At 46.9% G+C, this 23,752-nt stretch overlaps 1 protein-coding gene across 1 annotated transcript in view; it reads right to left on the reverse strand.

Moving 5' to 3' along the window:
* Positions 1–6,222: 6,222 nt before the first annotated feature.
* LOC126482275 (uncharacterized) overlaps positions 6,223–23,752 on the reverse strand; it is a 242,662-nt gene continuing 225,132 nt past the window's right edge. The window contains exons 11-12 of the mRNA XM_050106260.1: positions 23,184–23,464; positions 6,223–12,997 (exon numbers count right to left, since the gene is read on the reverse strand). Coding sequence (XP_049962217.1) covers positions 11,748–12,997; positions 23,184–23,464 — 1,531 coding nt within the window. The 3' untranslated portion in view covers positions 6,223–11,747. The remainder of the gene's footprint in view (positions 12,998–23,183; positions 23,465–23,752) is intronic.

Below are 23,752 nucleotides of genomic sequence, written 5' to 3' on the forward strand. Positions count from 1 at the left end.
TTTGCACTTCCTGTCGATCTCATTTTTGAGACGTTTGTATTCCTTTTTGCCTGTTTCACTTACTGCATTTTTATATTTTCTCCTTTCATCAATTAAATTCAATATTTCTTCTGTTACCCAAGGATTTCTACTAGCCCTCGTCTTTTTACCTACTTGATCCTCTGCTGCCTTCACTACTTCATCCCTCAAAGCTACCCATTCTTCTTCTACTGTATTTATTTCCCCCATTCCTCTCAATTGCTCCCGTATGCTCTCCCTGAATCTCTGTACAACCTCTGGTTCTTTTAGTTTATCCAGGTCCCATCTCCTTAAATTCCCACCTTTTTGCAGTTTCTTCAGTTTTAATCTACAGGTCATAACCAATAGATTGTGGTCAGAGTCCACATCTGCCCCTGGAAATGTCTTACAATTTAAAACCTGGTTCCTAAATCTCTGTCTTACCATTTATAATCTATCTGGTACCTTTTAGTATCGCCAGGGTTCTTCCATGTATACAACCTTCTTTCATGATTCTTAAACCAAGTGTTAGTTATGATTATGTTGTGCTCTGTGCAAAATTCGACCAGGCGGCTTCCTCTTTCATTTCTGTCCCCCAATCCATATTCACCTACTATGTTTCCTTCTCTCCCTTTTCCTACACTCGAATTCCAGTCACCCATGACTATTAAATTTTCGTCTCCCTTCACAATCTGAATAATTTCTTTTATTTCATCATACATTTCTTCAATTTCTTCGTCATCTGCAGAGCTAGTTCGCATATAAACTTGTACTACTGTAGTAGGCGTGGGCTTCGTATCTATCTTGGCCACGATAATGCGTTCACTATGCTGTTTGTAGTAGCTTACCCTCATTCCTATTTTCCTATTCATTATTAAACCTACTCCTGCATTACCCCTATTTGATTTTGTGTTTATAACCCTGTAGTCACCTGACCAGAAGTCTTGTTCCTCCTGCCACCGAACTTCACTAATTCCCACTATATCTAACTTCAACCTATCCATTTCCCTTTTTAAATTTTCTAACCTACCTGCCCGATTAAGGGATCTGACATTCCACGCTCCGATCCGTAGAACGCCAGTTTTCTTTCTCCTGATAACGACATCCTCTTGAGTAGTCCCCGCCCGGAGATCCGAATGGGGGACTATTTTACCTCCGGAATATTTTACCCAAGAGGACGCCATCATCATGTAATCATACAGTAAAGCTGCATGCCCTCGGGAAAAATTACGGCTGTAGTTTCCCCTTGCTTTCAGCCGTTCGCAGTACCAGCACAGCAAGGCCGTTTTGGTTATTATTACAAAGCCAGATCAGTCAATCATCCAGACTGTTGCCCTTGCAACTACTGAAAAGGCTGCTGCCCCTCTTCAGGAACCACACGTTTGTCTGGCCTCTCAACAGATACCCCTCCGTTGTGGTTGCACCTACGGTACGGCTATCTGTATCGCTGAGGCACGCAAGCCTCCCCACCAACGGCAAGGTCCATGGTTCATGGGGGGGATAGTTCCCATAGTATAATGTTATTTATGAAGTACACGATCAAAGTGCTCCTGACAACGTACGTGCGCGATCGATGATATACTTTTCGTTATAAGACGTTCTGTAGAGAGATTCGCTATCAGTACAGATGCGATAGTGCGTCTGCAACAGATAGAGTAGCTGGAACGTTTCTGTTCATGCCCGCATCTCGTGGTCTTGCGGTAGCGTTCTCGCTTCCCACGCCCGGGTTCCCGGGTTCGATTCCTGGCGGGGTCAGGGATTTTCTCTGCCTCCTGATGGCTGGGTGTTGTGTGCTGTCCTTAGGTTAGTTAGGTTTAAGTCGGTCTAAGTTCTATGGGACTGATGACCATAGATGTTAATTCTCATGGTGCTCAGAGCCATTTGAACCATTTTTGTTTCTGTTCACAGCAAGCAATTACACTATCAGCCAGAACATTATGACCACTAACATACTATCGATATAATAGCATTGAGTCGGTAGCAGCGCCATTTGACGAGGCATGACTGCTAGTGAGACACCGGCACGGGGCATGTAGTATCAGTGGGCGTGCTGTCCGTGTGTAGCTAGGGGAAGACGCGCGATCTATCTGAATTTGACATAGAGTAGTTTGTGATGGCTCGGAGGCTTGGAACGAGCATTTCGGAAACTGTATGACTTGTCGGGGGTTCGAGGACTATTGTGGTGAGTGTCTTCAACACATGGGGAAAGCAAGGTCGAAACACGTCCAGACGTCGTGGGGTTGGGGAGGCGCCCCTCATTGCAGATTCGGACGTCGTAGGCTGGGCATACTAGTGAAACAGGACAGGTGGCGAATTGTGGCGCGGAACTAACATCAGACTTTAATGCAGAGCAGAGTACAGGTGTGTCTGAACACACAGTGCACTGAACACGCCTAACGATGGGCCTCTGCAGCCGGCGACCCATGCATGAGCCAACGTTAAAGACCACGACATTAACTACGGCAGAAATGGGCAAGTGACCTATGTCACTGGACGTTGGCGTAGTCGCAGGGCAGATGAATCCCGATATCTTCTTCATTATGGGAGAGCGCGAATCGATCGTCTTCCAGGGGAACAGATCCTTGACACCTGTATTGTGGAACGGAGACACGCTGCCTGTGGGCAGCATTTACGTGAGCATCCATGGGTCCAGCGCAGCACGTACAAACCACCATGACGGTAATGGAATATCGTACACTGGTTGGAGACCACATACACCCCGTCATGACGATCACGTTTCCCGTCGACAAAGGCATTTTTCAGCAAGATAATGCGCCATATCACAACGCCAGAAGTGTGATGCGCTCGTTCGAGGTGAGCAGGTGCGCTGCTGGCGTCAGTCTCCATCGATTGTCACCCCGATCGTTGTGAGTCGATTTTCGATGCCTGCTTGTCTTCTTCGCATCTTTGGCGGATGGCTATTTAACTGCTGTGCGCGCACTCTGCCGTGGCTGGAGGTGGGTATCAGCTGTGTGAGTGACAGTGACATGTGGCGCTGTGGATGCATGCAGCTGGCGAGTGACCGAATCGGTACGACGGAGGAGCGTGGGCAGCTGCTGCGGCGTGTTGACCAGTTGGAATGGGGGTCCGCTGCCGTCGGTGACTGGCATTTCCCTGAGGTTTGAAGAACAGATTTCCTTCGCGTCTGTTACGTGTTACTCAGAGCGAATGAACTGGAGTCGTCGAATTGTTCGTTGGTGGGTTCTGTCTATGTTAACAGAATACCCGAGTGCACTGAAAACGATCTTGATTGTTTCAGTTACTCTTCACTATATTTGGTCTGGCCGCCTGATATGCTGACGTCATATAAGGGAGTGCTAGCTACGCGCAACAAATAGACATGAAGCCGTGCTTAATGCGTAGCTAGAGGTCATACCAAGTAGTGCATAAGTCTGTACCTGGCGTTCGAGAGCGGGCCGAAATAATTTTCCCTATTTCCTTTTTCTACGTTATTATTTTATTTGTTTGTTCTAGGGAATTGGCTAATCAAATATTAAGAGCCGTTACAGGGCAAGTGGTCACGTAGGTTGGTTCTGCTTGGGTTCATTTTGTGCCGTGTATAATTAAAGGTTCATTTATAACCAGTTGGGCAGATATGTTTTGTGCATCTGATGCGTCAGAATGTTGCCTGCCGCTGATGTGTTTATGTTCCAGATAATTGGCAGTGGTCGACGCGAGCAAACTCCAATTGGTGTATCACGGTGGAAGACGGAAATTTAAGGACCTGGATCGGTGTCTGTGGTTACGTTGTTAGTGTCCTGCGATTCCATCTTTCCGGTGGAGCTTTGTGGATTTCCGGAAGCTTAATTGTAGCTCGAGTATAGCTCTACTTCACCTTCTGGTCCGTGAATCTCATGTATCTGTTAGAATCTTTCGGTCTGCTCACGTCCATCACTAATTTTCAACGTAAAATTGAAACGGCCCCATTTTTAAGACTATTTAATATGTTATTATTATATTCTGTGGGTGAAATGTCAACGTCGTCCCTGTAAGTAATACTAAAGAGAAGCCTAGTTGAGTGTATTAATCTGATAATACTTTTAATTTGTTAGAATTGTTTAAGATCAGTCCATGGAAGATGTCTTAGTTGTTGGAAGCAGTTTTAGAATTTGATATGTTATGGTAAAGCCAGTTTCTATGTAAGTCAGGAAGCATGTTTAAAAGGTTTGTGTGATTCAGTTATGTCAGTTAAATTTGATTAATGGTGGTTTCATGAACATTGTTTTAATTAGTGAAAATTGGTTGAGTACATTCTGAAAGATCTGTGTCTGTCGGACTTAAATGGATTAATGTTTCAATCTGAGTCCGGATGGTGGTTCTGTAGGGCAGCTGCCTTTTATTATAATCGTTGTTACTGTCAATTTCATTAAGAGCGTGTGTTTGTAATAAAGAAGTGTATGGCAACTACAAACTGGTTGTGTGTTTAATTTCGATGAAAGGAATAACATATCACGAGGTACACAGTGACGAGTTCCAGTTGGTGTGCTGGCCCCTAACTCGCAAGATCTGAGCCTCATCGAACACGTCAGAGATGTGACTGAATGCGGCGTCAGAGCTCGTTGGCCGCCTGCCCCGAATTCACGGGAATTTGGTGACTTGTGCGTGCAGACGTGGTGCCAAGTCGCTCGAGCGACCTACAAAGGTCTCACTGCTTCCACGCCACGACGGGTCGCCGTTGTTATCCGTGCCAAAGGCAGACATACCAGCTATTAGGTATGTGGTCATAATGTTCTAGCTGATGAGTGTATGTTTCTTAATGCTACTTGAACTTTGAAACGATATTGTAGATCAAAGAAACTTTATTCTGAAAACATTTTGCATTTTTTTCGAAACGTCAGCATGTCTCCACGTTCGCACTATTCATAATTCTTTGGTTTTCGAAGCAGTAGTCTAGTTGCACGAATTTACACTGCAAAACGTCTCCTGTTAACTGGCGTTCTCAATGACCGCTTATAAATACCATCTTCTCGCCGACTGAATTTGTGGCAACAGCTTCTGTCCCACTTGGTTGCAGATGCAAGTTGTTATATTTGATGTTAGAAGGTCCTAATGTGGTCCATCATCACCAATCTCCTTAGTGCCCTGAAAGCTTTCCAGTTTGTCGTAAACACATTTTGTGCTTGCCCATTCCGTTTCGAACGTTTCTTCTAAATTGACTGCGTCTCTAACCTGGACTCAACATTTATTACACATTTTGGCTTGTCGAGCTGAAGTCCCTTATCTTTTGTCTGTGTTCCTCTCTACATCGTCCATGAAAATTCCTCATTTATGACGTAAGCGCCATGAATATTAAAGCAAGAAGCATTTTTTTTAAAGGGAAAGTGATTCTAGCTTTCTGATCGTATCATGAGCACAGGGAACAGGAAGATCAGAAAATAAGACTTGTACTCACTATTCTCCGCCAAACACGTACGTGTATCAGTGAAGTCGTGGAGGTCGTTACAGAATAAATAAATGAAACAAAATAGAGTCAGTAATGGCAGTAAGGCCCGTTGTTTCGTTGTGGACGGTGGTCTTAGGAGTAGAGCAGCAACGGCACATGCAAACAGATGCAGAGGCACGTGTAGATTATTATTTCTTAAAGACTCCCGTGACATGGAGATTCAGATATTGTTGTGGAAGCATTGGCTATTACCAAGAGGAAGAGGGAAAGACTTTCAGTCTTGTTGATTCTCGGTTTGTGGGCGTTATGCGCTTTAACAGTTTTAACAATCTGCGAGTCGCACTTGTGGTACAACTGGCTGCGGAGAAAACGTCTAAGTGACAGGGACAAAGTGAATTCCAAGACAGCAATTTTTTACGTTGAATCGGGAAGAAAATTTCTAACACATTACACTTACTCTGAAAATTCTACCAGAAAATACATGAATTCGTAAAAAGTAACTATGATCCGTCTGTATGACCTTCAGCTTCCTAAGTTGATACAAAGACATAGGTTTGCGACTCGGTTCGACACTCTGTGTTAATCTGCAGGAAGTTTGTCAAATGCTCGCGCTGCTATATGTTGTCATGCCTCCTTCGTCCCAAGACTCTCTATTTCTTGAAATTCCTGGTGTACGACAAACATGGAAACACTTGGTGGTTTATAGTGTTACAAGTGACAACAGTACTCGGCGTACGACGGACTCCAGTCTGCATCCACTGCAGCGGCGATGTGCCTGCAATTTGCTGCTGACGGGCGATTACCATAAACTGTACGAAGACTGTTAGATAAAACAACAAGAGTACTTTTCTAGTAATTTATTTTACAAACAAGACAAATAATTTACAAATGTCATGCACATACTTGCAGACAGTTTGACAAGCCTTCCTCATTCCTTGATGAAGAAACTATTTTCTGAAGGAATTAAGCACTAAGGATGTCTTTCATTACAAGAGCAGGTAATGTAAACAGTGAACTAACTAACGATTTACAAATGTTAGAGGTGCCATGTTTACCTTTCGCGACCGTAAGATGTCATAGAAACTGCGACAGAAGCGTGGTACTTGCGATCCAGGCAGCTACCAGCGTTTCCCGTTATCGTTCATTTGTAGTTATCTATATCGTGCAGCACACAGTGTGGAGCGGTTAGCACAGAATAGCCACGCAAGTTTTAGCAAGAAGGAGGGAGAAGTTACGACGCTGAACACGTAACTGAAAAGTCAGTTTTACGTATTTCGCTGCTTCGTTTCCAGCTACGAATAACGACGAGATTGTGTTTGCTCACAGCGTAGAGATCTTTTGCCTCCATCCAAACAGATAGATATTCGCTGGGATGAAATGGGAGAGAAACGTCTTGTCACGTTTTAGTGCTGACATAGCGAGCGAGGTGCGAACCGTGTTCCTAGGACCAGCGTTCGGAGCGAGCTGCAGCAATCTCGAGGGGATTAGTCGCCGCGGACCGTGCTAAAGATAGCCGACTCTGAGTGAGGGCACAGGTATTTATTTCTGTTGTGCTGAACGCTGGCTGCAGGTTCCCTCTTTAATTAGACCGTGGAGATGACAACGGCCATTCAAGCTGTTGTCTGCAGAAGAAAGCAGGCACACACGAAAGAAAGGATGCACGGTCGCGCGAGTCTGGCCAAGCGGAATCGCCGATCGATGTGTGCAGATCACTCCCGGAACAAAGGAGCAGTCAGCAATTAAGCTCACAATCGCTGATATCTTGGTTCTTCGGTGTTAAGAACTGTTACTGTTGCGCAAACTCTCGGTGATTCCTGATTTCTCTCTCCCACCTCCCCTTTCACCTATCTCGCCCCCCTTTAGTTACTTATGTATCTGATTATTCTGCCCGCCAAAATAATGAAGTAGCACAATAAATTTCATCAGACTAAATGTCGTTACAATACACGAGAAGGGGAATATTACGGTTTATTCCAAGTGACATTAAAAAGTTTACTTCTGGTAGTAAAGTCTTAATCAGGTCTCAACAAGAATAGGCTACTCCATCGTCCTTCTCCCAATATAATATTCTCTTGCTAAAACGCTAGATTTGTTCTTTTTGTTACAGTGTGTGGATGATACAAATGACACGTTTCTACCGCAAATCGTTCAGTGTACATTTCTTGGACAGAACGTCTGTAAAGTGTTAGCTGCCGTGCTACAACAATGAGCAGTTTCACATGACATCAACCGGGAAAGTACGATATTCTACTAATGATAAACAAAAAAGGAAAAAAAAGTAGGACGGAAATCGTCATTTGCGGCAGTGTTTGGATTCCTTTGATTTAGCCACCAAAGGGACAGAGAACTGTTTTTAGAGCTATCACCAATTCCAAAAACGGAAGTAACCACGTTATCAGTTACGTTATACAAAACACACAAATGATGACACACGTGGGTGGGTGTACTGTGCTACACGGGGCCGTCCAGGGCTGTCAGTATGACATCAGTTAACGACGGAAACCAATTAGGGAGATCCTGAAGTACAATGGCTAGATGAGGAGGTGTAGGTATACTACAAGGTTGGCTTAAAATGTACAGACGACAGCTACTCGGGTCATTCGACAGCTGTGAATAACAGAGAACTGCATCCCTCATGACGTTCTGGCAGCTCTACATACGCGGAGGAATTCGTATTTCGCCACCCAGAATTAAAATTCACTGTGAACGCTAACACCAGTAGCCACGTACCGGGAAAGCTCTGAGAACTGTAATATTGTTTCCCTATGTATCTGGAAGAGTCAGAACATCTCCAAAAACTGCCGATAGCAATACAGTTTTCGATTAAATCTGAACTGAATGACCCTGTCTCAGTCCAGTTGCACAGTGGCCTCCGGTGTTCATAATTTATGGAGTAACTGTAATTTGCTTTAAAATGTAAATGGATCACTTTTACAAATGTAATGTGATAAACATGGCAGAGAAAAAAGAAAAAAAAACTGAACTTACAGAATTCGATACGATGCCTCTCTCGCTCTAGGCTTTGTTTCTGACAGAGTGAATAATTAATAATTCCGTTAGAAAAACACTGATATTTAGGGGAGGATGAAATAACCAGTGATTTCTTGATATAACTGTACATATGAAATCTACACATAACTTTATGGTCAATGGGTGTTTGCAGCTCATTAGAGTCCACGTATTCAGGATACAAAGAGTACTAAATACACATTATCACGAAAAAGAAATTCAAGAAAATTTTTTCTCTGTTTTAGAATTTTGCCTACCACATGCATAAATGAGAAAGTGTTTCAGACATGCAAGAAAATATTTCAGAAGTACAAATCCAAGTAACGCAGGAAAATTCGAGAATAACTGACATTACAGAGATCTGTTTCTATTATTATTATTATTTAGAAATTTGGTGCTGCAAGACACAGCGGATGTCTGAAAGTTGAGGTACATTTTTTGAGTGTCCAGTCTCTCGACGATTTTATTTTTTGCTCAGTGTTTCGACAGACAGCTTACAAAGGCGCTGCAGCTGATGGACCTAAGCAGTTACCAAATCCGTGTTGCACGATTCACGGACAACTGAGTGATCGTCCCCACCGTAAACAGGTACGGCACGCTGGTTTAAAGTTGTTGCGGTGTAATATCATACTTTAGAGTGCTTATTACAAGAATGTTTGTTTCTTGACGAATGGTTTTGTTGTTGGTGAGGTTGTTTCCAGTTAAATAAAAAAGAAGTCAGTAGGCCTGCTTTCTCTGTGACAAGAATGGAAATATTGGATAAGATTTACCTGTTCATGCTAAGTGGCCATACAATAATTCGTAATGTATTATGGTTTAAAACTGTAATCAAATATTCACTGAAGTAGTTAGTTAGTTGTATATCAAGTAAACCATTCTATGGTCCATTTTTGTTTCTAGGTCATGGGCCATAATTAGATGACAAATGTTTAAAAAAAGGAAGTTCGTGCGCTGTATAACGGGGACTTAGTAACTGCTTATGACCCTCGGCATTCGAGGAAAAGTTTTACAAAAGGCTGGAATTGTCACAGGGTTATTTAAGACGATGAGCCCCAGTTAAACACTTTTATTTTATGAAATATAAATTGGATATAAATAATCTACGTAATTCATAACGTGCATATACTGTTCTCGATGTGCTTGCTGCATTAATTAACTATGAAAATCTGAGCGTTTGACAATAACCACTTCTGTCTTTATTGGTAAAATCAATGGCTGCCGAAAAACTAACAGAATTAGTAGTGTCCACTACGGTCAAAGATTCTATTGACGCCAACGATGAAATGTCACTCAATAGCGTCTTTCTCTCCATGACGACGAATGATATGGGACAGCATGCTACACAGTCTCACACGTATAGTGTCACATACACGCACCAAAAACAAACATACAACAATAAAGACATATGCAGTGGCACACATGCACACTAAAAATACATATGTGACAATAAACAGTAGCTAAATTTTCATTTTGAGTAAGTTAAAAGAGTTTTAATTCCCTGGTTCTGGTCAAGGTTTTCTGAAGGTTTCACTTGGTTACTAGGCGAATGCGAGAAGTTGAAGTGCCCTCCCAATTGTCCCCAGTGGGGATTCCGGCTGCTACATTTGCATCCTTCTGGGATGTTTGCTGAAAAGAACTGTGAATACGTATCAGGCCCATGTCAAAGAGACCGCTCTACTCCTTGGGTGTAGAGTTAAAAGAAGAAAAATTATCACACAGACATTCATTGTCTGGTGCCCACTTCCAGACAGTGCTCAATGTGAATCCTGTGCCTTCATTAATGTAGCTGAGGCACACCCTTTCTGATTATGAAGTGACAGTCGGTTGGAGTGTGTGGAGAACGCGTGTCTGCTGACACAAAATTTTGAGCTTATCCGTAAGACTGTGTTTTCCGACAGCAGATTTCGCTAGACTTCTGTGGCTGATGTGCTGCTGATGTTCGGTGCAGCGATGGGAAACGGTTTGAATGGACTATAAGCCGTGCTTGTAGTCTGTAGAAGTCACTGTTTCCATTTCTACATAGATTATTCATATCCCAGTTATATTTCACGAGGCAAAATAACTAAACTTTTATACTGCCTATTTGCTTTCATCTCTGGATCTTCGTCCGAAGTTTGATTAATGATTTTCCTGACGTTACGCCAGCTAAGATGATGGAAGTCTGAAAGATGCAACCTCCATTGTTGGTGGTGGACTGGAGTCGAGCCTGTCATCGCCAGTAGCAATGGACAAAAAATAAAAACACCTACAGCCGTCCTTACGATTTCAGTTTATTTTGTCGCTACCAGTTTCAACACTTCATTGCCTCATCTTCAGGCTGTCTTTGACGCGGTACAGGTTGATATGATCCCCATGCATAACCCATCAGTTGCCACCATTACTGGATACACAGATAATGTGTCAGCACTCCAACCATCAACACATTATCTTCGTATCGAGTAATGCTGGCAACTGATGCGTTATGCACGGGGATCATATCAACCTGTACCGCATCAAAGACAGGCTGAGAATGACGCAATAAAGTGTTGAAACTGGTAGCGACAAAATAAATTGAAATCTAAAACTTTGAACATAGCTGCTAAGGTTCAGTGACCGTGTCAGAATTATATTGGAACAAATAAGCCCTCGATCACAAATATTAAGTCAAAATTGACCTGGTTTCCACGCTACTATGAGCGTCGTCTTCAGAATTAGGCTAACTGTACTAAAACATATTAGGTATATAGTACATTAATAAAAGAGTCTCGTTGCAACCTTGTTCACAGTACGAGCAGCCCTTAGCGGCTCGCCATCTCACAACTGTTCATGACGTCGCCTTTCCGGCTCAGATCTTTCTTAATATGTGACTTGTAAGTACTGCATCTTATCCAGTCAGTAAAAACTTTAATTTTATTAATGTACTATATACCTAGTATGTTTTAGAACAGTTAGTCTAATTCTGAAGACGACGCTCATAGTAGCGTCGAAACCAGGTCAATTTTGACTTAATATTTGTGACCGAGGGCTTATTTGTTCCAGTATAAATTGAAATCATAAGGATGGCTGTAGGTGTTTTTATTTTTTGTCACGACAGTAAACGGCCGTCGTCGCAGTGACCTCCTGCTAAAAGGATGGACATACAAAAGTAGCAGTGGAGGTCGATTCTTTGAGAATGCCCGGTGAAACGTCCGACGAATCGCTAGGCAAACCTCGGAGGGAGATCCAGTGGCGATAGCCGACAGGTGACAGGTCAACAAGCGGCCCCAAAAAGTTCGACAACTGTGTAATTAAACTTGAACCATCTTGACGAATAAATAGAGCGGATTCAGAACTCTCGATCCCGGAACACGTCGGACAGAGGTGTCGGTCTGTAGGAGAGCTACTGGTCCTGAGGCGGTGCGGGCTGCCGCCGGCGGAAGGGGAGCCGCGGCAGGCGCGGCAGCCGGCGGCGGACGGCGGCGCTGAGCTGGCCGTAGACGAGGAACACGAGCAGCGGCACCACCAGCAGCTCGTCCACGAACAGGTAGAGCCAGCAGGCGACGCCCAGCAGCGCCGCGTCGCTCAGGAACTCGAACCACGAGCGCACGCGCCGGCGCACCACCTCGGGCGGCGGCGGCGCCTGCGGCTGCAGCAGCTGCAGCTGGCGGCGGCGCAGCTGCCACAGCTGCTCCTCGCGGCGGCGGCGCGCCTCCCACTCGCGCTGCTCGCGCCGCAGCTGCTCCAGCCGCTCGCGGTACACCCGCTCCGGGTCGGCGTCGTCCGACTCCTCGCGCGACGAGGAGCGCGCCAGCGCGCGCGCCGGGATGCGCAGCGGCGCGCCGTCGTCGCGGTGCATGGGCGCCGGCTCGCGGCCGCCCTCCTCCTCCTCCAGCAGGTGGTAGCGCGCCGGCACCGTCGCCGGGCCCGCGTCCTCGTCGTCGTCGTAGCTGTAGCTGTCCTCGGAGGAGCGGCTGCGGCCCAGCTGGTGCAGCAGCAGCGGCGACCGGCCCAGCGAGCGCAGCGGGCTCGCGCCGCCCAGCCGCTCGCGCACCACCGGCGTGTCTTCGCGGAACCTCTGCTGCACCTCCTCCTCCTCCTCCTCATCCTCCCTCCCCTCCTCCTCCTCTGAGGACATCCGCCGCGGCGGCGCTCTGGCCACAGCTGGAGTGGCGGGCTCTGCCACCTTGGCGCTCTTCAGGATGCCCTTCAGCTCGTGCTCGGGCGGCGCCGCCTCCTCCTCCTCCGCGCGATCCTCCCCGGCCTCGGCGGAGTCCTCTTCCGGGACGGGAGACGCCTGGCGGCGCTCCGCGTCGTCGGCGGCCGCCTTGAGCTGGTCGGCGTCGAGCAGCGCGGCGTAGGCGCGCGGGCGCAGCGAGCGCCGCGACGCCAGGTCGCTGATGAGCTCGCCGTAGTGGCTGGACACCGCCTGCCGCATCGCCGCCTCCTCCTCCAGCGACGCCTGGCGCGACGCCATGGCGATCCGGCGCCGGCGGGCCGCCTCCGCCGCGGCGCGCAGCTGTGCCTCCTCGTCCTCCCTCTCGTCCTCCTCTTCCTCCGCCCTCTCTTTGTCCTCCGAAGCTGCAGCCTGCGCCTCTCGGTTCTGCAGAGCTGTTTCTTGTGGCGGCTGCTTCTGCTGCTGCTGCGGTAGTGCTGATGTGCAGAACATTTATTACCAAAATGTATGACCACAAAAAAACAAAATATATTATTTGTAACAATTTGCCCTACACGGAAGACAGCCAACACACACTCGCCATCTTCCCCACAGCCCGCTGTGCTCGTTGTTCAGTATCGGCTCTGCTGAACATGACTGCGGGGTGGTGCGGTCCTAACTACAGTGGACGACCTATTGCGATTAGCAACAATTCTCGTATTACATTCGCGCACTGTCTGTATCACATTTCTCCGGCTGCTGTGGCCGAGTGGTTCTAAGCACTTCAGTCCGACTTTCATTAACTGTGACTGAAATGTTCTAGTTTCACTCGTCATCGTACTTATGAATGTTGTAGCCCCAAACTATTAAGTTGTTCCAGCGGTATGATGAATGTACGATTCACACCCTAGCTTGCGGGCCATGGTGTGAATTTTCATTCAAAGGAGCTACGATATCCTTGGAAAATGTCCTCCGCAGGTGAGGACGAAACGTTGGATTTTAAGGTATAACAGCCCAGAACATTTTATTAACTGTGACACTTTTGGCCGAGAAAGTTTATATTTTACAGTAAGAACTGTTTCATCGTTACCAAAATATATGTTACTCAAAAATTATCATAAGAATTGTGATGCTAGAGTTGTTATAAAATATTTAAGGCCAACAAATTAAAGTCCCGACGGATGGAAGTCGTCTGTAATGTAATATCGTGCACTACATTGATTTTCTTTGCTCTGCTACTCGTTTAACGATTACATCCGCAGCAATTTACCTGTTGATATAGACTGAAAATTATTCAAAAACTTAATGATTTTGAGACTATTTTGGTATGGTTTAAGTGTTTAATTTGAACTTTGCGCTACGCGGAGCTACGTTCTATTGTTATTGCTTATTCGCCGATGCGCGCTGCACAGGAGGGGCTGTACAAACCGCTGTTTTAGAGGTCCATCATGTGACAAAAGTGAGTAACTTTAACAATTTTTAAAAAATACTTGCAGTGTGTCTTACGAGCTAAAATTTCGGGAGTACATTTCTTTCAGTGCATTCTTTCCATGTGAAAAACTTCAGTATTCTCAAATAATGGGTAAATAGTGTCTGCGTATTTGCGGTTTGTGGGCTGCACTTCTTTTTCGCCCCCAAGTCTCATCCCTTTGATAGGTAGGTGGTTCTTTCCGTCCACAGCCATTCTTATCAGACTGTAAGTCGTGTGTGTACCAAGTTTGGTTCATATCGGTCAATTACTTTAAGAATAGATTGGAACACACACACATACATTTTTAAAATACGTGTGGATATAATGAAAACATCTTGGTAGGATAGATTAACAGGTTAAACACTGTATTAAAGAAAAAATTTGTCTTTCTGAAGAAGAATTTACATAAAAACGTGAAGGGATGTTGTATGTCTATGTATTTCACTACATACAGGGTGACAGTTATTGAACTATGTGGAATAAAATCGTCATAACTTCTGAATGGTTTACGTTGGAACATTTAAACTGCACGTTGGTCGCGGGGCACGAAGGGAATCAGTATGCACATGCATCGTTTGGTTTAGCGACGAAGCCCACTTTCATTTGGATGGGTTCATCAGTAAACAAAATTCGCACATTTGGGAGACTGAGAACCCACATTTCGCGATCGAGAAGTATCTTCACCCTTAATGGGTGATAGTGTGGTGTGTAATGTCCAGTCACGGACTAATCAGTGCGATATTCCTTGATGGCCGAACGGTACTTGAAAGTTTTGGAATACGATTTCATCCCCATTATCCAAAGTGACCCTGATTTCGACACGATGTGGTTCACGTGAGACGGAGCTCGACCCATTGAAGCAGGGGAGTGTCTGATGTCCTGGAGGAGCAGTTTGGGAATCGCATTCTGGCTCTGGGGTACCCAGAGGCGACTGGCACAGGCCTCGATTGGCCGCCAGATTCTCCGGATCTGAACACATGCGACTCCTTTTTGTGCTGCGATATTAAAGACAAGGTTTACAGCAATAACGCCAAAACCATTGGTGAGCTGAAAACAGCCATTCAGGAGGTCATCGACAGCATCGATGTTCTTACACTTCGGCGGGTCATGCAGAATTTCGCTATTCGTCTGCGCCATATCATCGCCAATGATGGCAGGTATATCGAACATGTCATAACCTAAATCCGAATACCTGTAGTGATGGTTACATGTTGAATAAAGTGTGTACACACCGTAGTTTGTAAGTAATTTATGTTTTCTTCATATAGTTAAATAATTGTCACCCTTTACTTACGGATATCTGTCCTACATTAAATCGTTCGGTTAGTAGTGTAGAATGATGGTAACATGAAGTTGTTAGAGCACTTGCCTGCGAAAGGCAAAGGTCCCGAGTTCGAGTCTCGGTCCGGCACACAGTTTTAATCTGCCAGGAAGTTTCATGGTAACATGAATTTCTGCAAATACTTTATACTGCGACCCAACCCGATGCGAAAGTGAAGGGTGCGTGGCACAGGGGGAGCTGTGTCGAGGGACCGAACATCAGTCCCTTCTGTTCGCAGGGCACAGACCAGCAGGTGCTCTGCATGCCGGCGACTTCGTTTGTCGGCGTGGGATCACGATGCGATTCGGCAAGGGTGCTTCGCCGCGCCCCTGGGTAACAGGGGCGTGTTCTGCCAAACCCACGAGGTGGTGACATCGCCTGGGCTAGGTTAGATGGGTCCAGACCGCTGAACGACTGGGCGACCGACCCACCACCTGAGTAGGAGTGGGTCCTTGGCCGAGAGGTGGAAGCTTGGGCTAGTAAGCGGCGAAGGACGAGAGGTGCATCCGCCTCTCCGGAGTGCGGGGTGCACTTGCCGAGGAGCGTCGGGTGAAATCGACGATGACGGAGCCATCGATGGGGACCAGTGCGCTGGCAACGGCGCGCTGAACCCTGCAGTTCGAAGAGTGCCCTTGGCCTTGGGGCGAGGCCGGTGGGCGAGCTGCAACAGTCCCCCCCCCCCCCCCCCCCATGCCAGAGGAGCCGGTCCGGGGTAAGAGACGGGCTCCCAACCTTTTTTCACTCGTCAATCAACATGGCCGAACAAGAGGCGAGTGATTCGAGTGCGATTTCGAGGGCGAGTATGTCTACTGTCCCTACCTCGCAGGAGGAAGTGGGACATGATGATGAGAATGTGTATGAGAGACACTGTCGTATCAGCCAAATTTTAGATTCCAGCATCAAGAATGGAAAAATAAGCCAGGCTGCAGTCCTGGCAATAAAGAATGAGCTCGCTGCCTGGGCTATCGCAAACGCGAAGCTTGAGGGGCGTCTAGAAGAGCTGGAAAAAGAGAATGCCAGACTACGACAACAGTCAGTCAAGACATGGGCCGGAGTGGTGCCGCAAGCCACCACGAAGGCTCAAACAACTAAAGAAACAATCACCAAGATCTCAAAGAAACCAAACACGGCAGTCTTTTTAAGACCCCTGCCTGGTCAGACTATCAAAAAGGTGCAGGAGATCTTTACAACAACAATCGACCCGGCAAGAGACAAAATCAAAATCAATAAGATAAAAGCCATAAAAAATGTAGTAGTCGTAGATCTTGCCACCGAGGAAGACAGAGACAAAATATTAAATAATTCTAAAATGGCTCTGAGCACTATGGGACTCAACTGCTGTGGTCATAAGTCCCCTAGAACTTAGAACTACTTAAACCTAACTAACCTAAGGACAGCACACAACACCCAGCCATCACGAGGCAGAGAAAATCCCTGACCCCGCCGGGAATCGAACCCGGGAACCCGGGCGTGGGAAGCGAGAACGCTACCGCACGACCACGAGATGCGGGCAAATAATTCTAAACTAAATAAGGCTATTAAATGTGAACCACCTAAGGAATCCTCTGGTGATATTGTACGATGTACCTGTGGCCCTAACTGAAAGTGACATATATGAAACCATGTACAATCAAGACTTTGATGACACTGAATGGGAAACGTTTAAAAACGAATTTAAGCTGCGTTTCAAAATGGGACCTCGGGAATGAGATGTTGTCCATCACGTCGCCGAGGTCTCCGGGAAGATGTGGTGCAAACTTACCGCTATGGGGAAAACTTATATAGGATTCAATGCAATCAATGTTAGAGACTACCTAGTAGTCCCCCGATGCCACAACTGTGGCGATTTGGACCATGTCCATAAACACTGTGAAAGGAAGCCAGCCTGCTCCAGGTGTGGGGCAGAGGACCACACAAGAAAAAATTGTAATAAGAACGCAACCTGCATCCCATGCACAAAAAGGGGATGAAAACCCTGCAACACCACTGGTAGGAACTGCCCAACGTATAGGATGCTAGAACAATGATTAATTTCTCGAATTGACTATGGCAGGGGCCATACCTCAACTCAGGAAGCCAAAAAGGAAATCCCCAAGCAAGAGGCTGAGGGACGCTCTGAGGGCGAACAAATTCAAAGAATTTATTCAAAAAATCACGCAACCACGATGTCTGGTGATAACAATGAAAGACGTTTGCATACAAACTGATCCATGTGAAGAAGACGCTCCCTCTCCACCCTGCTGGGGACCTGGGTCGAACCAAGAGCATTCTCGACCACGCAGGCATCCTGTACTTGGGAGTTCACAATCACACAGCAAAGAAATAGTAACCACCAAACATGTCCAGTATAATGAAGTGAGCAGCTCAAAGCCATCCTCTGACTCACCATCCCACGGAGGAATGGGAATTGATCCCTAACGAATATACCCCAACCTGGAGCATGCATTGCAACTATCAAGATTGGAGGAGCCGGCAATCCTCACTATCGCATTGAGACATGTGGTACGTGTCGGCCACGAGTATGGTAGAGATGTCACCTTTCCAGTAATGGAGGCTGTGGACAGAATCCAGCTCAAGACAATGAATCTCCCAACCGACTTCGGAGCCCTGCGAGATCTAGTCAAAAAGGTTTTCGAAAGAAGAAATGATAAATTCGACATAGAGGAATTATACTATCAATCAGTAATAACTAATGGTAGAGTAGCCCACGACTGGTCCAAAAACTGGCCAGAATCACATATTCATACCTACTTCCCACATGAGCCAACTAAACGTGGGTCAGATAAACACCCACAATAGTAAACTAGTCTTGCAGGAACTTCGGAAGGTGGTGGAAGAGAAGAGTCTAGATGTACTCTGTTTACAGGAACCGTACTCCCAAGTGGGGCAGATCCCATTCATGGCTGCCAATTGGCAAGTAATACACTCTGACATAGAGCCAAAAGCTGCAGTAGTAATTATCAACAGATCATTTAGAGCCACAGTCCTTGCGCAGTTTTCTGGCGAACACTGCAATGTCGTGGAACTGCAAACACCTACAGGAGTGATATACATCTCCAACATATACTTCCAATATGGAAGGGAAATAGACGAGTTCTTGGAGACACTTACACAGATTGCCACGGAATTGCGAGGACGCAGGATGCTCGTGACAGCAGATATAAATGCAAAGTACCCCTATGGTTCAGTGGCACGCACGACGATCAGGGGCTAAAGGCTAAGGAGACAATCATGGCATTGCAACTGGTGATTGCCAACCAACAAGGGAACCCCCTCCCCCACCTATACTGGCGGCAGGGGAGAAGGCACAAACATTGATGTTACGTTAGTAACACCAAACCTTACCACAAAAGTCAACAACTGGAAAGTGTGGGACAGAGCAACCACCAGTGATCATAATTTAATTACATTCACTATTGGGGAAAGGGAGTGCCACTGGGACATGGGGTGGGAGCTGCAGCTCGATTACAACAAGAGCAACTGGGACCGTCTCGTGGAAGAGTGCAACATCCTGACATTGCTGGAGGGTGACGAAAACGTGGAACAGTGCGCCGAAGAACTGGTACAGGCGATCACCAGGGCGGTGCGAGCTGCTGTACCAACCAGGAGGAGAGCCGTTGCGGCCACCCCCACACCATGGTCGGTCGAATTAGGACAGATGCGCCAGGCTGTGAGGAGGGCAAGGAGGTACTACCAGCGGAGTGTCGTCTGGGGAGAAAAACAAAGATGGCTGCAGATCTATAGAGAAAGCAAGGATCAATTTCAACCGGAGCTTAGGGCAGTCAGACTTAGAAGCTGGGAAAACTACGTGAAAAGCCAATTGGCTACAGACCCTTGGGGAGTCCCGTACAAACTGGTACGGGAAAGGTAAGATCATCTACGGTGCTATCCACCGACAGGGACGGGGACCGGATGACGGACACGTGGCAGGAAACTGCTGAGGCCCTCCTTCGGGTCCTGTTACCTGACGATGTGGAGGAAAACGAGACAGAAGAACAGAAAAGAATAAGGCGAGAAGACCGAAGGGACTACAACAATAACATTTGAACTTACCCCTTCTCTGAGGAGGAGGTTGCTGCCCAGATCAAGGCCCTCAAAAGGGGAAAAGCTCCTGGCCAGGACGGCATTACTGCGGAAGTGGTGCAATTCCTTGCCCCCCAGCTCATAGCCCCTCTCATTAAGTTATACAACGAGTGCCTGAAACTCGGGAAATTCCCAGTAATATGGAAAAAAAGCAAATATAATCATCATCAAAAAGGGTCCAGATAAAGATCCCACAGAAATTAAGTCTTACAGGCCCATCTGCTTGTTAGACATACTGGGCAAACTTTTTGAGAGGCTACTGGCAAACAGACTGACAGCACACCGCATGCTGTGCGGGATGAGTGACAGACAATTCGGTTTTCGGTCTGGGCGTACTGCGTCTGACACAATCGCCCTGGTTGCCGAGGTCTGCGGCTCCACCCCGCACAAGTATGTCGTCGGCATCATGGTGGACATCAGTGGCGCCTTCGACAACCTGTGGTGGGCCTCACTCTTTTCCTGCTTGCGGGAGAAGAACTGCCCAGAGCTACTATACGGCTGTCTGAGGAGCTATTGTGCAGACAGGGAGGTCTGGCTATCGGCCCCTAGCGGCATAGTCAGGAAGACTGTGACCAAAGGATGTCCTCAAGGCTCTGTCCTGGGACCTCTCTTTTGGGACATCAACATGGAGCCACTACTTGAAGACCTAAAGAACTGTGACGATGTGCTAGAGGTCATAGCATACGCTGACGACCTCCTCCTGCTGGTCGGCGTCCGAAGCCGTGAGGACTTAGAGCCAAAAGTGGAGAGAGCCTTAACTGTACTTACATCGTGGTGTCATAAAAGCAAAATGACGATTGCGCCCAATAAATCTACATACCTACTTCTCAAAGGCCAACTTGTCAGAAACCCCACTGTAAGAATTAATGGCACACCTGTTCTTCGGCGCCGTGAGGCCCGATACCTGGGTGTAATCATCGATGAGAGGTGGAACTTTGCATCACACATTGATACTGTATCTCAAAAATCTTTGGTTTTATTAAATAATCTCATTGGAACTGGTCATAAGCGGTTTCACCTTCCACCCAACTTAATCAAATTATACCATAATAGTATCTTGACCTCAATAGTAGGATACGGATCAGGAGTCTGGGCATGCCTGCCATGGCCGTAAGATGAGTGCAGTGGAACATGCTTCTACGTTCAGCAGGGGCCTACAGGACAACACCTGGGGGAGCGCTGTTAGTGCTAATGGGGATTTGTCCACTGGACATAAAAATTCGTGAGCAGGCCGCCTGGTACTGGGCGAAGAAGGAGAACAGGGACAAAATCAGGGAGATACTTGGGGTTTATGCTGGGGATAAGTACGCCATCAAAAAGAGAGGGATCGAACTGTGGCAGAAACAATGGAACAATGAGGATACGGGACGCAGAACCTATGAGCTGCTACCGGATATAGAGGAAAGGATAAAACTCACATTTTTCACGCCTACGAGAGGAATGCTGCACTTTCTTACTGGACATGGACCATACCCAACATATCTATGTCAGTTTGGGAAGCAGGCTACACCAGTGTGTGACTGTGGTGCTGTGCAAGGTACCCCAGAACATGTGGTGTATGAGTGCCATCTCTTCGATGATGTAGCCCATGACCTAAGACAACAGTTACCGAACAATGACACGTACCACTTATTAAGGCACGACAACACTTTTAACACCCTAAATAAACTCACTGATGAAATATCAAAAAAAGTACTTAAGAACTTTTTAAGGGACAATCATCATTAAAGGCAAATACTTTTCACCGACTTAGACTTTGTGCACCCTTCATGTACCGCCGGGTAGGGACTTGGCCAGCCGCTTCACGGCTGGAATCCGCCTAGCCCTGGACTAGGAGGGAGGGGGGTACATAAACACTGGAATGGAAGGCACACCGATTATGACGTATATAATTAGATTAGATGTAGAAGATAGGTTAACATCTTAGAATAGACTGCAGCGATACTGAGTTAAGGGCCAGCACAGTGCCAGGGGCATGCCCACTGGGATTAGCTCAGTGGGCCTGGCCAACACCCAGTAGGTTTATAGTAGCACTGGCACACCTGTAACGCTGCAGGTAGCATGTAGTTTCCTTGTAGGTTAAGTAGCTTAGAACCTCATAGCGGTAAGATTAGAGTAATAATAATTATTATAAAATTACCTGTAGTGTAGAATAGAAAGCTGCATTTCTCTGTATCATCATTAGGACCCACTAATGTAGTCAGGTAGTGGGTTATATGTATAATGTAATGAATTGAATAAAGATATTTTTTTTAAATACTTTATAAACCCTATATGTCTGTTGGACTTGCTGGGAAAATTGCTGAAGAGGTTGCTGGCTGACAGGCTGATGGCACACCGGATGCTCTGTGGGATGAGCAGCAGGCAATTCGGCTTCAGGCCCGGGCGTTCTGCGTCTGACGCAACCGCCATGGCGGCCGAGGTCTGCGTGTCGTCCATACATAAGTACATAGTTGGCATCATGGTAGACATCAGAGGCACCTTCGACAACCTGTGGTGGCCTTCGCTCTTCTCCCGCTTCCGAGAGAAGGAGTGTCCAGGGCCGCTATATGGATGTCTCAGGAGCTATTGTATGGATTGAGAGGTCTGGCTATCATCCCCTAGCGGGAGAGTGGGCAAAAAGATAACGAAGGGGTGTCCAGAGGGCTCTGTCCTGGGGCCACTCTTTTGGGATGTCAATATGGAGCCTCTCCTTGACACCCTGGAGAGCCGCACGGTACTTGGTAAAAAAGGGGCAGATCGAAAAAACCGGGGATATTATGGGGGTCAGAGTGGGGGTAAAATATCAATTAAAAGAAGGGGAATGGAACTCTGGCAAGAAATCTGGGATGGGGATGAGACAGGGAGAAGAACATACCAACGTTTACGAAACGTCCAAGAAAGATAGAGTATGAAGCATTTGTAGCCGAGCAAGGGACTGCTGCGCTTCTTCACTGGGCATGGCCCGTACCCGGCATATCTCTGCCGTTTCGGGAAAAGAGCAACACCCCCGTGTAACTCTGGTGCCGAAACAGGTACACCGTATCACGTGGTCTACGAGTGTCCCCTTTTCGACGACGTTGCCGCTGAGTTAAGAAATTCTCTGCCAAATACAGATACCTTCCATCTAATTAGGGACCCAATCACCTTCACTATCGTTGATAAATTGGCCAGCGAGGTATCCGCCAAAGTCCTGAGAGAATATCGTATGGAGATTGAGTAGTGAAAGAACCAAAATGTGACATCACGCAGCATCCCATTCCGCCAGGATGCGTACTGGCCGAGACGATCGGGATCCGTCGCATCCAGGACTAGGGGAGGGTGTGAACTCACCGATCATAGACAAAGCACACTGATTACGACCTAGTAGATAGAATTACCTGTACGAAATAGATAGTAGGATATTTCTAAAGACCTTCAGCGATATGCGTTAAGGCCAGCCCAGTGCCAGGGGCACGCCCACTGGGATTAGCTCGGTGGGCACGGCCAAGAGATAGTAGGTTTATATCTTCTTACTGGCACACCTGTAACGCTGCAGGATGTAACAGTTAGTAGAGTAGGATAGAGTAGATAGCATGGTAGACTAACAGTAGATCAAATAGTAGGAATACCCATAGAACTAACTTCCTATCCTATAATTGATACTAATAATAGGTAAATAGAGTTTTGGTAAACGCTGCTGGAAATTGTAACCGCGTATGTAACTTCGACCCACTAATGTCTTTAGGTGGTGGGTTATGTTGTATAATATTGGTTTTGATGAATAAAGATTTTTAAAAAATGCTTTATAAAGGTTGAAACAGAGGTCGGTATGTGTGGAGTGCCGTACCACCGTTAACTCTCTCCCAGGCAGTCTGCGCCGGAGCCGCTGGTGGCGGCTTGGCGTCTGCTGGAGCGGCGGCTGGGGCCGGAACTGCGACTGGAGCTGGAGCTGGAGCGGCTGCGAGCACGCGTGGCGGGTGGTAGGTGTCCTCCTCGTCGTCGAGGCGGTCGGCGAGCCCGCGCTGCAGGCGGCTGCGCCACGCGCGGTTCTCCTCCGCCTCGAAGTCGCGCTCGTCCGCCGACTCGTCGCTCTCCTCCAGCGAGTCCTCCTCCATCGCCTCCTCAGACCTGCAGAGGAACAGCGCGCCGCCTGGAAGCACCTCTCGTCCGCTGACGCCGAGCAAGCCAGCTGCAGCAGCAGCGGGAGTCCACACTCCGTTGCGTCTCATTCCGCCTCTATGCTACTTACCGTGTAATAACGTGACTACTTTTACAAACTGGGGTGGCCAAAAGAAAACTGGCGTGGAAAATACCGGTCGGTTATCATTCAACGTTCCTTGTTTACCACTTTATAACACGGAAACTAATTACCGCACGAACACCAAAGTGGGTAGCATTAATATCAGCACACGGGAA

Source organism: Schistocerca serialis, chromosome 5 (assembly GCF_023864345.2).
Source record: "Schistocerca serialis cubense isolate TAMUIC-IGC-003099 chromosome 5, iqSchSeri2.2, whole genome shotgun sequence".
In the NCBI taxonomy this organism is placed as follows: domain Eukaryota; kingdom Metazoa; phylum Arthropoda; class Insecta; order Orthoptera; family Acrididae; genus Schistocerca; species Schistocerca serialis.